At 31.1% G+C, this 13,406-nt stretch overlaps 1 protein-coding gene across 1 annotated transcript; it reads right to left on the bottom strand.

Moving 5' to 3' along the window:
• Window positions 1-1,650: 1,650 nt before the first annotated feature.
• Window positions 1,651-7,201, bottom strand: LOC122578190 (pto-interacting protein 1). The gene is made up of 8 exons (XM_043750096.1): window positions 7,014-7,201; window positions 6,054-6,159; window positions 5,351-5,601; window positions 4,779-4,905; window positions 4,340-4,613; window positions 2,321-2,453; window positions 2,151-2,237; window positions 1,651-2,031 (listed from the first exon to the last, which is right to left on the bottom strand). Exons 2-8 carry the CDS (start codon window positions 6,133-6,135, stop codon window positions 1,900-1,902), a joined length of 1,086 nt encoding a protein of 361 aa, XP_043606031.1. The 5' UTR covers window positions 6,136-6,159; window positions 7,014-7,201; the 3' UTR covers window positions 1,651-1,899.
• Between the last annotated feature and the right edge of the window lie 6,205 nt (window positions 7,202-13,406).

Raw genomic sequence — 13,406 nt, 5'->3', positions numbered from 1 at the left:
CGCTCGGTTAACCACTGTTTTAATATTTATATAGATATGGACCCTTATTTTAAGAACCCATTTTTTTAAGATCCTTGAGAACTCTTAAATTATATATTGGATCTCATGTTAAACATTATAAAAATATATGTTGCAGAAGAAAGTTTTTTTCAAAACCTTATAAATACCCATTTGTTGACATGTGAATGAAAACGTGAACATATTCATTCACAAGTTCACAAAACGCTATTTTGAAGGTTTTTTAAAAAAGTTTTTTCTACAACATATTTTTTTATATTATTTCACATGTGAATAAACAAAAAAAAACATGTGATCCAATACGAGGTTCTCAAAATAAAAAAGTATATATATATATATATATATGGGAAAAGTGAGTATAGGGTTGTTCCCCATCTAAGTTTAGATGGGGAACCCTCACACACAAATATTTTAATAATATTTGTATTTTAAACAAATGATGGGGCCCCTATGATATTCATGGATTAAAAAAATAAATTGTGAGGTGTTCTCCATCTAAGCTTAGATGAGGGACAACCCCATACTCACTTCCCTTTATATGTGTGTATATATATATATATATATATTTTATTTTCTCCTCTCACCCACACATTAAATGTAATTAAATAAAAGATGCATGGATCGTCCTGCATCAAAATAGTGATACTGATACAAGTGGTGGAATGGGAAAGTAATGGGAAACTCATGTGACATACCGAGTTAGGGTTATTTTTTTTTTCTTCTTATTATTCATAGATTTTTTATGTTAAAAATTACTGGATCACATGTTTATTTTACGTAAAAAAAAGTGGGCGACGGGCCGAGGTCTTTTTTTTTTATGGGGCCCGATTTTTTTTTTCATTGCAAATGTTATATAAATATAAAATTAAAAATTTACCGTCTTATAAAGGGGAAAAAAGTCTAAACAGTCATAATAATAATCGAAGTTAAACAATGCTCTCATTGTGTCAAAGTGATCACAAATTGTCCTTGTCCTCACATTTCTTTTAATTTGCAGGTCATACTTTTTTTCTTTGTTTATATTTTATGTAGATAACGATTAATTGCAAACTTTTATTTTATGATTTTGTATTTTTTTTAAAGTTTCTTGAAGAATAACTTTTGTTATGTTTATTGATAAAACATTTATCATCGTTTTTAAAGATTAACTTATATAATATAAACTTGTTATTCAAAAAAATATATACACGTAATTTGTTGCGCTTAGCCTATGGGCCCTTTTTTGACGCTCAGCAAACACCTATAAATCCTGTTATACGGTGTGTTTCCTCAAATTTTTTCCCGAGAAAACACTAACTTTTTAGGCTTCTAGTCCAAGCAATACAAGTATTTTTAGTCAAGTACAGAGCACAAAAAGCTTTTATTAGTTGGATTTTGCCATAAAGCATATACATAACGCCTCTTACACTTCGAGATTTGAGATTCCCGAATATTTTTGTTGTTTCGTGTAGAATATCACTTTTATCCATATATTACCAATTTGTGCTATAGTGATGTAAAACATGAACTGGTGGTGTACGAATAAAACGATGTACATCATCGCTACCCTTACACAAACTTGACACATCAACAAACAATAACAATTCATCAATGTGGGGAAATTGTAAATGCAAAATGAAAAACACTTCATCATTTCACGAGGAAAACCACATTTCCAGAAAGCAAATATACTTGATTCAGCGGTACATAAGAGTTTCTTTGCACCTAAATTCCTCCACTATTTACGCCAAATTAGCAATAAAATCTTGAAAACCTTTTTGATACAAAGTCAAACAAAAGAATGCGTATCTGCTGATAACAAACATAAATATATCTGCTAGTTTTGTCTGTCATGATCGGGAATGACGCGATTAAGCAGTAGTAGAGACCGAGCCTTGAAATTCACAAGTGTGGTGCTTCTGATTGGGGTCCAGGACGAGCGTTCAACAATGGTTGCAGTGCTTTAACCACAATGCTCATGTTTGGCCTGAAATCTGCTTCATATTGCACACATAAGGCTGCAACAGCGGCCATCTATCACCATTTATATCACCAATCGATAAGTTAGTAAGACACATTTCTTCCATTTAAACTCAATAATAAAAAAAATAACCAACCAATAAAAATGAAAGCCGCATGTTCTCTATAAATACCTTGGCGACGGCCTTGGGCGGGTATTCCCCATTTAGTCTAGTGTCAACGCACTGCTTCACCTTATCTTCACTGAGTTTAGGAGTGGCCTGCCATAATAATACATTATTAGCAGATAGTTAAAGTTATACAAGACTATAAACAGGAAAAGTTATAGAACTATGCATCATACCCAAGTGACTAGACTCTGCTGACCACGAGGCAAAGTATGGTCTACTGGCTTACGGCCTGTCAACAATTCTAGGAGAACCACACCAAAACTGTAAACATCACTCTTTGAACTCAACTGTCCAGTCATGGCATATCTGTAAAAAAGAGAATCAAAGTTAAAAAAGTGAAGTGTATTTAATGCAATTCAAAATTTCCTTCTTCTCACTGCATTCTATTAGAAATTTAGAATCAATAGTCACAGAATTTGAAAGTAGTAGGAAACATAAAATTCCTACATAAAAATTAGATGGTTTATTCTAACCATGGTAAATCCCTTTTACCCAACAACAATTAGATGGTCGACTGAAGGCAATTCTTACTTTAACTAAAAGTTATGAACGACGTAACAATTTCAAGTCAAATTCTCTAACCCATATATTTCCACGTCCATAGGAGTGAATTTATGTTTTTGCTTCACAAGTACGCAATTTTTTTTGGGTATTTCTGATGATATTAAGTCTTATTCCTATTTTAGTAAGTTTGACTTCGGGATTTTTAGCTCTGATTAAGAAGGACCACAGAAACTTTCTAGTTATGAATCGGAATATCTTCTTTTTGCAAGAATTCTTTCATGCCATTCATCAAAATCATATGTTCAGATCTATATTGTAGGCAATAAGCTTTCTCTAATTATAATCGGTTCCTTTCATCTGGCTTTTTTTTTTTATCTACGCTCGCCTTCTCTTTTTCATTTACCCCGTATTCGATAAGAAAAATACTTTCTTGATTGTGTGATGTTCATTTCTATTTTAAAATATTTTTGGCTGTAAAAGAACCATGACTTTTGTTTATCAAAGTTAGATGGTTTTTACTTTTAAAGTCACTAGCTTATGATTTCCTATTAGGCATATCTTTCAGTTGCTTATGGTTACCTAAAAGTTTCTATTTAGAAATATTCGGTTTTCTAAAGTTTTTTTAATGAAATAGACCTGCATGACTATAATCATATCTTCCATTTTGTCTGCTTTTAGAAACATGTTGCACATCATGAGATGGCTCATTTTCATCAAGAATCATGTTAGGCTACAAGCGGGCTACTATATCTTTTACCTGACTTCCAGATGTCTATTTACTACTAGTCTACAAACCAAGAACCAAACAACATTACATTTTGAAAACAAGAAAGGAAGTGATGTACTAAACATGCATGCACTAAAAGAAATTAAAAATGGATACCTAACAAGACGACATGCAACACCCCAATTTAAAGCTTACACTTCTACTATAAATTAGAAGCACTGTACACCTACTAAGCAAAAGAATGTTCAACAGCATAAACTATCACTGAAGATAGAAGAACATGCATAGTTAACCTTTCCTATTTAAAGTAGATCATTCAATGATCATCCTTATAGGTGGCAAGTTCGACCCATTTACTTAGGAATGGTATGATTTGTATTGCCATTTACCTCAAATGGGTCAGATGAATCAAATCAAACTTTTGGTTAAAAGGGAATGGGTTGAAAGTTGTCCAATGTCTATTCTAATGCATAAAAATCTCCTAAGTGGTTTGACTCAATGATTTAGAATATTATTGGAATGATATCTTTTTGGTAACCAATCATAATAGATTCTTAAACAGAAAATATTGATGAGAAACTGTTTGCTGGTCAACCACCCTAACTTGATCTGTACTGAAAAGCAAAAAGGACACAAAATTCAAGTTTTGGGCTTCGCCCCTTCACTGCAGACTGCAAAGTCAAAACTAATGTTCGTATCTAACTTCCTTTATAAAGTTAGAAGAGTTTACTTTAGCTTTGAAGTTGAAAACTAGTTCATATGACCTCAAAATCGTGTTCAGCCTCTTTTCAAAATAAAGATTGAATGAAACTTTGAGATAAGTTCATAAAAGTATAAATAATTTACTAAATTATTATAATAATCTAGTTCCATATTGAAGATCGGTAAACCCTCAAGTATCTAATCCAAAAGTTAAAAGAAAAAAGACTTTAAACTTTTAAAGATTCATATAATAACTTACTCAGGTGCATGATAACCAAAGGTACCAAGGACACGGGTGGAATGAAGACGTGCAGCCATGTCAGGTGCTTGATTCGATAGATCAAAATCAGCAATTTTAGCGACATCATCATCAAAAAGCAGAACATTACTAGATTTTATATCACGATGGATTATATGAGGCTGCGCCTTTTCATGCAAATATTCAAGTCCTTTTGCAGCACCCACAGCAATTTTAACTCTTTGAGACCACGATAGAACTGGACCTGGCTGTGCACCTTTAACACCTTTTCTTCCTGCATTCATAAACAAATGACATATTAACACTTTTACATAAACTGCCTATAATTACATGTTCACAAGGTTATAAGTAAATGGAAACATATTTAGAACTATACCAGTTTTCATTTATACATATAGTATATAATAGAGCATTACTAGCATAGAACAAAAAGACTTACCATGAAGAATATCATGTAGAGATCCATTTGAAGCATACTCATAAGCTAGAACTCTTAGACCACCATCAATGCAATACCCAAGTAGCCCAACAACATTATCATGTTTAAGCCTTGATACCATAGAAACCTGCCACAATACGTTCCAACCATTATAAACGCACAATCAAGGGGGTTTAAAATGTGCATTTTAAAACTGATTAAATTAATCAACTATTACATGTGCTGCTGTTGTTAGAAGTTGTAATTTATTGGCAAATATGACTTTTAGTTTATGGTTATGGGAAGGCATTGGCTAATTTGAGTAATGAAGAACTGACTGATACAATGACCAAAAGGAACATTGTGAAATGGAAATAACGTCTCCCAAAATTAAAAATGAGTGTCACGATTTCAAGTAGCAAGTATCAATCATGCGCAGAACGCAAATCTAATCATCCTAAAACTTTTAAGCTTCTAACGTTTAGTCTCTTCAGGCCCACGTAAATTGCAACATTTTTTGTTAATTTTATCATCTAGTCAATTGTCCATTTTCATCCTAGTAAATTTCTTCTTAAAGGTTAGTCATGACATACCTGGGCTAAAAATTCTTGGTCTGGTTGCTTACTGGAGTCTAACTTTTTGATTGCTGCTGCCTGCCCACTTCTTAGAACACCATGGTAGACTCGTCCATATGATCCCTCACCAATTAAAGATTTCGTACCAAAATTATCGGTTATTTCTTTCAATTCATCCACTTGAAGAGCAGAGACAGCAATAGGTTGGGGGGGTACAGCTTGTGTGTCCTTTGGAGCCACTTCTGTGGCACGATAACCTGCATTGTGTCCTGAACCCAAATGCTTATTATTAGTCCATGGTTCTATTAGTGGCCGACTCTTTGAACCAGCACATTCAATTATCACAGTGAAATTAAAAATTGTATTATAAATAATGCAAGAAAATTTGTTGTTGATTGTTCCCTTTTGGTAGCAGAAGTGCAGAACTAATAAAAATTCTAGCCTTGATTGTTTAAAAATCTAATTGCATTTCTTTACACAGCCTCGATTGTTTAATAATCTAATTGCAATTCTTTACATAATAAAAGGTAGGAAATCAGCCGTTCAATAGCATCACTGTTTGACTTACTTTCTGATGATTCACATGAACAAAACAGAAGTTATATAAAATTAAAAAGCTCAAATGGATATAGCTAAAAGTCAGAGATTCACTGCACTAATGGCTTCAACAGTAACATTTTTGCAAAAAGCATATAAGTCAAAGTTTGGGATAAAGAATCACCTGCTGCATTATTCGTCATGTATGGTCCATTATCATAAGACTTGTGCATATCATCTTCTCCACAACAACTGAAGCAACTCATGATCACTTTCCTCTAATGAACACTCTGCACAAAAGACATATCTTCAGTCATATATAATTCTAGCGGAATGGCTTCTGAGCAGTTACTTATTAAAAACAATGCAACCAACTATTTTATATATGCTAAACAGAAAAAGATCATTCAAAAAAGTCTATCCAATGCCTTACATGACATTAACTAACATCAAAATCGTCTAAATACAATATGCTCTACTTCACACATCCAGTGGCAGAAAATGAAAACCGAAAAATGACTTAAAAACATATTTCCTTACACACAATTGTATTCCCTCCGTCCCAAATTAAATGTCCACCGGCAAAAACACACAGTATATAACTGAGTGCAATTATTGTAGCTTACTTTTTACAATAAATGACAATTTTCCAATTTACTATTGATTTAACTCTTCATTAAATTTTGTGAAACTAATTTCAACTCCCCTATGGATAACTTAAATCAATTATATGCAATCCATTCTTAGCAGCACACAATATTTTTGGAACAAACTAAAATAGCAAAATGAACTAAAATATTATTATTCAAGGACATCTTTAATAGCTTTGATGACTAAACATAAACCAAATAAAAACTAAAAAATATAACTTAAATCATCATTAAATTAACAAAAACACAAATTATTCAATATTCCAATTAACCAATTATTATGTGTGCAAATAACACATAGTTGACTAAATAATTTCAAATTTTACTTGATCTACTTACAATAAAACATGGATCAAAACACACCCTTTATCAAGAATAACCATAATCAAGCAAACCAACTACAAAACAATTATATATAAAAAAAAAAGATCACAACTTTATGATAAAAGATCTAATTTCCTCAAAAGGGGTTAATCAAAATCAAGAAAACTTACCAAAGATCTTATCTTTTTTGGCAATCAAGAAAAGGGTTTTGCTAAACTTTGAGTAAACTGAAGAAAATAATGTAAACAGAAAATGTGAACACGCAGTGTATGTGTGTTGTCTTAAGGCGTTGTATAGATAACTAGTGGGAGAAGATGGCTAATGTGCACCGGATGAGTAAAGCGCGTAGGTTAGAAAAGGCATGCAAATTGGAGCAAATAGAGGAAATACATACAAATGAAAATATCTTGAATGGAGTAAAAAGTGAGTTGTTTTTATAGTCAACATTTTTTAGTTCTTTTGTTTAATAAGTTGAATTGAAAGTGTCTACCTTTGAAAAGTCTTTATTAAGAAGTGTTTTGATGTTTTTGTAGTTGTACAAGTTATAATAAAAGTAAAGTTTTTATATTTTATTATATATATGATAATGGCATATATTGTTTGTAACTACTGTAGTATAGAGTTAAAATGAGAAAAATACCCAAATGGTTGACAAAAAAACATAATATTTTAATGATCTACTAGGATATTAAATTTATAGTATTTGTTTTTCATTTCTAGCATCTTATTGATTAGAAATGCCAATGGTCCAATTGGCCGATATATGTTGTCATATATGTAGATGTTAGAAATCTAAATATGGTAAATATGGTGTTAAATTATAAATTCTAAGAATGTAAGAGGTATTAGTATTAATTGGTCTTAATGTATAAATACCCCTTTACAATACATTTGTAATTAACCCTTGGAATAATAATCATACAGCTTAATTATTTCTCTCTCTTTTACATCATTCCCAACCTCTCATCCAAACACACCAAATACACACATCAAATCTTAATTCCATCGTTAATCCATCAACTAAGCTCAAATTATTAGTTTCAGTAGAGCAAAGAATTAGGAGATGTTTGGTTTTAAACATAAACTATAAAACTATACTCAGTTTTGTTTTAGTTAATAATATTGAAACTGGATCCTGATATTGAAGTAGGCGAAATGCAATTAAACAGTTCAATTGCTTTTTTAAATTGAGCAATGTCTTTTTTGTTAATTATTTAATGTAATAAAAATGAAAAATAAACAAGTTATGAGTAGAAAAAGAGCTTAACAATATTAATAAAGCTCGTAAGAACCAAAGATTTATTCATGTACTTTCCCGTTCATCTATCTTCAATTCTTCATTACCTATTTCGATTCTTGGCTCATTTTCCAATCATAGTAGACAAAATAGATGTCTCGTGAAGTTAGATTCAAATTCTAAAAGATGATAGGATTTATATTTCGTATCTTATATGTTATTATCCTCTTTATAACTTCAGCTACAGTAAAAAAAGGTTCTATACAGATGGAAATTAAGTTAAATACCGTAAAATGGTTTCAAAATTTTGATAGAATGATTTATTGTATTACATATTAGTGTTTGACTTTGTGTTTTAGTCTTACTCTCCATAATTGCGGTGTTGGATTATTTGATGGTTTTCCAGGAAGTTCAAAGTTATCTCCCAAAAATTCGTGTAGTTTAGGAGTATGAACATTGATAGATTGCACCGTCAAATAATGATAATAAGTAAAATTGATGACAATATAAATAATATAATTATATAACTTTTTTAATAAATGAATATGATTAAAGTTATATATTATATTCCTTGTTATTAAAAAGTGAAAATTTGTCTTGTATTAAATATGCTTAAAAGGGTTAATAAAAGTGTATTTATAGATATCTTTTTCTTTTGAAAAGATAATGATATTTTCGATTAATACATATTAGGCGTGATCTTGGTTTGGTTTGGTTGTGGGGTATGAGGAAGGTCGGACGTAGATAGTCTTCTCTCTACTTAAAAGTAGAGAGAATGTTTCCATAAGAACCTTGGACCAAAATAGGAGAAAGCAGGAAGTGTAAAGAGTTTAGTTACCAAACATGTCGACCGAATATTACCTGGTTACATTAAGAGTAGAGAAGAATAACAAACATGTAGCCTAACATATTTTCCAACAATACATGTAAAATAGAAACTCATTTAAATATATTAAACAACATAAAAACATTAAAAAAAAAAAAAAACAAACATAACCTACTATATAAAGCCTATCCCGTGGGATGAAAGCAACCATGTAAACATACATATAAGTAAAAATCAATTAAGAAGTCCTGGGCCAATGAGTCCAAGAAAAATAACGGTTGCTTATCAACCTATGACACAAAGTAGATTAGGCTTAGCTAGTAGGGGCACTACCTCTAAGGCCCTCTACGAATCCTCTCACTTATCTTCCAAAATTCATTAAACTAATCCTAATCCTCTAAGAATCTTCTAATTGGTCATGTTCTCTGACAGGCAAAACACTTTGCAGAGAAAAATTACCACTAGAGTAACTCCCCCCTCAGTTTAGGCCCACTTCTTTTCTCTTGGCTAAACCAATTACAGAAATCAAACAAAACCAAAGTCTAGTTAAATGTCTACGTAACTTTTTCCCATATGACTTTCATTTCTTGTCCACGTCCTCCGCCCTAACTAGTTTGCATTTTGTGAGCTTAGATTATGAAAGCTAGGTCCGTAAAAGAACTCAACATTTGAAGAATAACTTGATGGAAAGTTCATTCATCAAATTAAATAAACGAGTATAAAAGGAGAAAAATCATTGACTTTGTTAGATGAATAAACATTTACATAATTCCATTTGACCATTTATGATCGTGAGCATTCATTCAATAATCTAAACTTTCTTATGTTTTCCTTGCCTATAAAGAGATAAACTTTCTTATTTTATTTGTAATTGTATTCTATATCCATATGTAAAAGAAGTAAAATTGGTTAATATATAAATAGACACTTTAATTGTTAAATTCTACTAGTATTTGGTTTTTGTTTTCAACTTAATTCCACCCCCACAATCGGATTAGTATTTTCAAGAGATGGAAATTTAGTAATGTTGAAAGTCAATCGTAATGTTACTATATATGTATGTTCATTTGTTTTGTTTATGTTCATTCATTTAGGTTCGTTTATGTTCGTTCATGGAGACAAATGAAGGAGTATCAACAAACTAATTTGTTTAATGAACAAACGTGAACAATTTATATGTTCGTTTATCCCTTCTAGTTAATCAAACGAAAATGAATAAAGTTTTATTCGTATTCATTAGGTTTGACCTATGCAAGACTATATTCTATGATAGTATGATACAAAAATGATAAACGTTGCCCAAATGATATATTCTCAACAGCTGAAAATCTAACCGATCAATCATCTTTCGATTTGAAAGGTGGGAATATATGGTCAATGAAGAACATGCCCTGTATTTGCATCTATTCCTCAATTATTTTTTTCTAAAAAGCATTTATTCCTCAATAAACTTTTCTAAAAAGCTTTTCTCAATAAACAATTTTTTAGTTTGGTCTTGACTTTTTTTGTCATAGCCATGGCCCATGTGTATGAAAATCGTTTTACAAATTTGTATTTTTCTTATAATAAATATTTAGCTTACAACTTAATGATCGATTAGCATACAATTTAATGGATCTGAACAATCTTTTAATCTAATATATATTGTAGGCCGGTACGTTGTATGGCCCAGATGGTTTTGATCGGAAAAGGTGTTCATAAGCATATCATCTTTCACAATCAATACACAAACCCAAAAGCCAACAATGACACCAACATAGTTGTCAAAAACAACTCAAAGATCAACATGATATCTGATTTCAAAACATGAAAATTTCAAACACAAAAACGAAAAACAGAATCAACGTTACACATTATCTTATTGATTTTTTTGTAAGTTTAAGCCCCAAATGCATACACAAACACACTCAATATGTAAAGAGAGAATATGAAGAAAAAAAAAAATTATGAATTTTTTTCTTAAGAGAGTAAAAGAAAAAACTATTGCTGTTATATTATTTATAAAAAAAAACAAACTACCACATGCATAAAATAAATCTCATTAACTCTTATACTACATCAAGTTTTTCCTCTGCTGAACACACCCAAGAATTACCACATACAATACTTCCTCACCTCTCTACCCCCCCAAATTTCAAAAAGGTGGACGAAGACCTTCTCGACGAGGGCCACAACACTAACTTCATGATGGAAGAGAAGATGGAAAGAGCTCACGAAAAGCATTACTACGAGCGGCCTTAGACTACTTTCAAACTCAAGTAAGTGAGTAACCATCGAGATGGGCTTTCTTTCTAAGTAAACTACTAATCAGTATTAGCATGGCGAGATCACTTGGAATATAGTTCGACTTTTCCAAAATGGGTATCACATTACAAACTTACCGAATTTTCATTAACTTTTAGACCAAACTTAAAAAAATTTATAGGTGATTTACATCAAATGAACGTTTTGAAAGTCGGATATACAATAAAAATTCCGTCAAAGTTCACTATACTCGTATGCAGTGACATAATTAATCCAAAAAAATTTAACATTTAAATTTCAGATTTAAGTTTATTTTAATAATTTTTTACTTAATAAACTTAATAATTAATAACTTAATCATTCAGTCAAGTTTCATGTTTATTTTTGGGATTATGACCTGAGAATGTAAGTAAATATGCCAAAATGGCTATGTTATGTTACTAACTACAAAAACGTTTATGAAATGTAACAAACTATCTATTTTCGTCTATAGCATCTAAAGGTTTACCGTTTAACACTTAGTCGGTCACTCACATGCTTAATCCTTTAAAAAGGTTGTACACATGGCAATTTGACTTCAATATCGTTTGACTTAACCCACGTGTATATTTTAATACTTATAAAATTATTTATTAAAAAAATATAGATTTATTGGGATCTGTATATAATCCAATCGTCTTTATATATACATACTTTTCATTGGGATTCATACGTATCGACTTTCTAAACCCACCCGACCAAGGTTGTAAATAACGCTCAGCGGTTGACCACCTTTAAGGTTAAATCTCATTTCGCGGAGTTATAACGGCGTTATAACGGAGACTATAAAATATAAAAGAATTTATATATATATATATATATATATATATATTAGCAATATCCTAACAAAATTAGTCAAAAAAATGTCTTTTGACCGTTAAGCTCCGTTAAATCCATTATTTGATCGTTAAATTCCGTTATTTGACCGTTAAATCCAGTTATAAAGGCCATTGAGGCCGTTAAATCCCCAGACCTTTAAATTTACCCTCCAACCTGTCACACCCCTAAATCCGGGAGCGTGACGTTTATGAGATCACAACACAAGATATAGTAAACGACCACAAAACGCGTCATTTTTGAAATACATTTAGAAATAAAATTGTTTTGACAAAGTTGATAATACAATACTTGAAACGAAATTCATTATTTGAAAACATCAGATTGTTATTAAACAATATAATAAAAATAGAGACTTTAGCAAATTGATAATTCAATTCCTAAGGTATGAGATATGGGGCAGCTTCCCATAATGCATGCATATAGAAAGCTTTCCAAGTCATAGCAAATCGTCTAATTACCTGAAATACATGCTAAAGAGTGTCAACATAAAGTTGGTGAGTTCCATAGGTTTTTATATAAAGACAAGTATCATGAACCACAAGGATTTTCATAGCCATTGTCTAAATACAATACTAAAGGAAAGTACATATACATTGAACTAAGCTCACGAAACGAAACTCGACAGTGGTGTGCCTCAAGTAAGTACTTGTTCAGAGTACTCAAGTTTTCTAAATATATAACATCCGTTCGACCGTGCAGGTCAAGTTGGAGCTACCAACCCGGATGGGGAGTGTCAATCCCAAATAGTACTATTCAATATATCTACGTTTAAGTCCATAACTAATCGTTTCATGATGGTGAGGCCTTAAGTGAACAGTGCAACTTAGTACAATCTATGTATACGGTTTTTAAAATACTTGCATACATCGTAAAAGTAAAGAGCATGCATATCACCCCAAAAATAAATTAATTAAAATGGGACTATGAAAACTCACCGTGAGAAGTAGTGAATGTGATAAAATGCAAAAGATACCCGAAGCGTGACGTTAACCTAATGTACAAAGAATATGTATTTTCTTTTAATAATATGTATTAATAAAAGTTATTAGTTTAGAAAGTTTTTCATCATCCAAGCTGGTATACTTATTGTCAAGATGAATTGTAAAAAAAATTATATCCGTAGTCACAATAAACTATTAAAGTTGATAAAATAACTTTTATTAGAATATTTCTATTTTAAATAACCCCTCATTTATAAAAATATAAAACCTTATGAGCAGTATAAGAATACACTTTGTATTTTTCTATGTTTCGAGAATTTCGGGGTCTTTGGAAACGTGACTGCGATGATGCATTTTTGTGGTAAAAAGTTTTAGTTGTATTTTGTATTCAATGAAGTTGTAAAAATAATACTGATATAAAACTATAGATGATAAT

Source organism: Erigeron canadensis, chromosome 8 (assembly GCF_010389155.1).
Source record: "Erigeron canadensis isolate Cc75 chromosome 8, C_canadensis_v1, whole genome shotgun sequence".
Classification (NCBI taxonomy): Eukaryota; Viridiplantae; Streptophyta; class Magnoliopsida; order Asterales; family Asteraceae; genus Erigeron; species Erigeron canadensis.
The sequence above is the reverse complement of the archived record's forward strand: the minus strand, read 5'-3'. Positions and strand labels throughout refer to the sequence as shown.

What these genes read in the sequence shown, in the direction of transcription:
- LOC122578190 (XM_043750096.1), bottom strand. Translation starts at nt 6,135, where the DNA reads ATGAGTTGCTTCAGTTGTTGTGGAGAAGATGATATGCACAAGTCTTAT. An exon ending in AGCAGAGTCTAGTCACTTGG is followed by an intron (nt 2,238 to 2,320) that starts GTATGATGCATA and finishes TTATTATGGCAG; the next exon opens with GCCACTCCTAAACTCAGTGA. An exon ending in CGCCCAAGGCCGTCGCCAAG is followed by an intron (nt 2,032 to 2,150) that starts GTATTTATAGAG and finishes AAATGGTGATAG; the next exon opens with ATGGCCGCTGTTGCAGCCTT.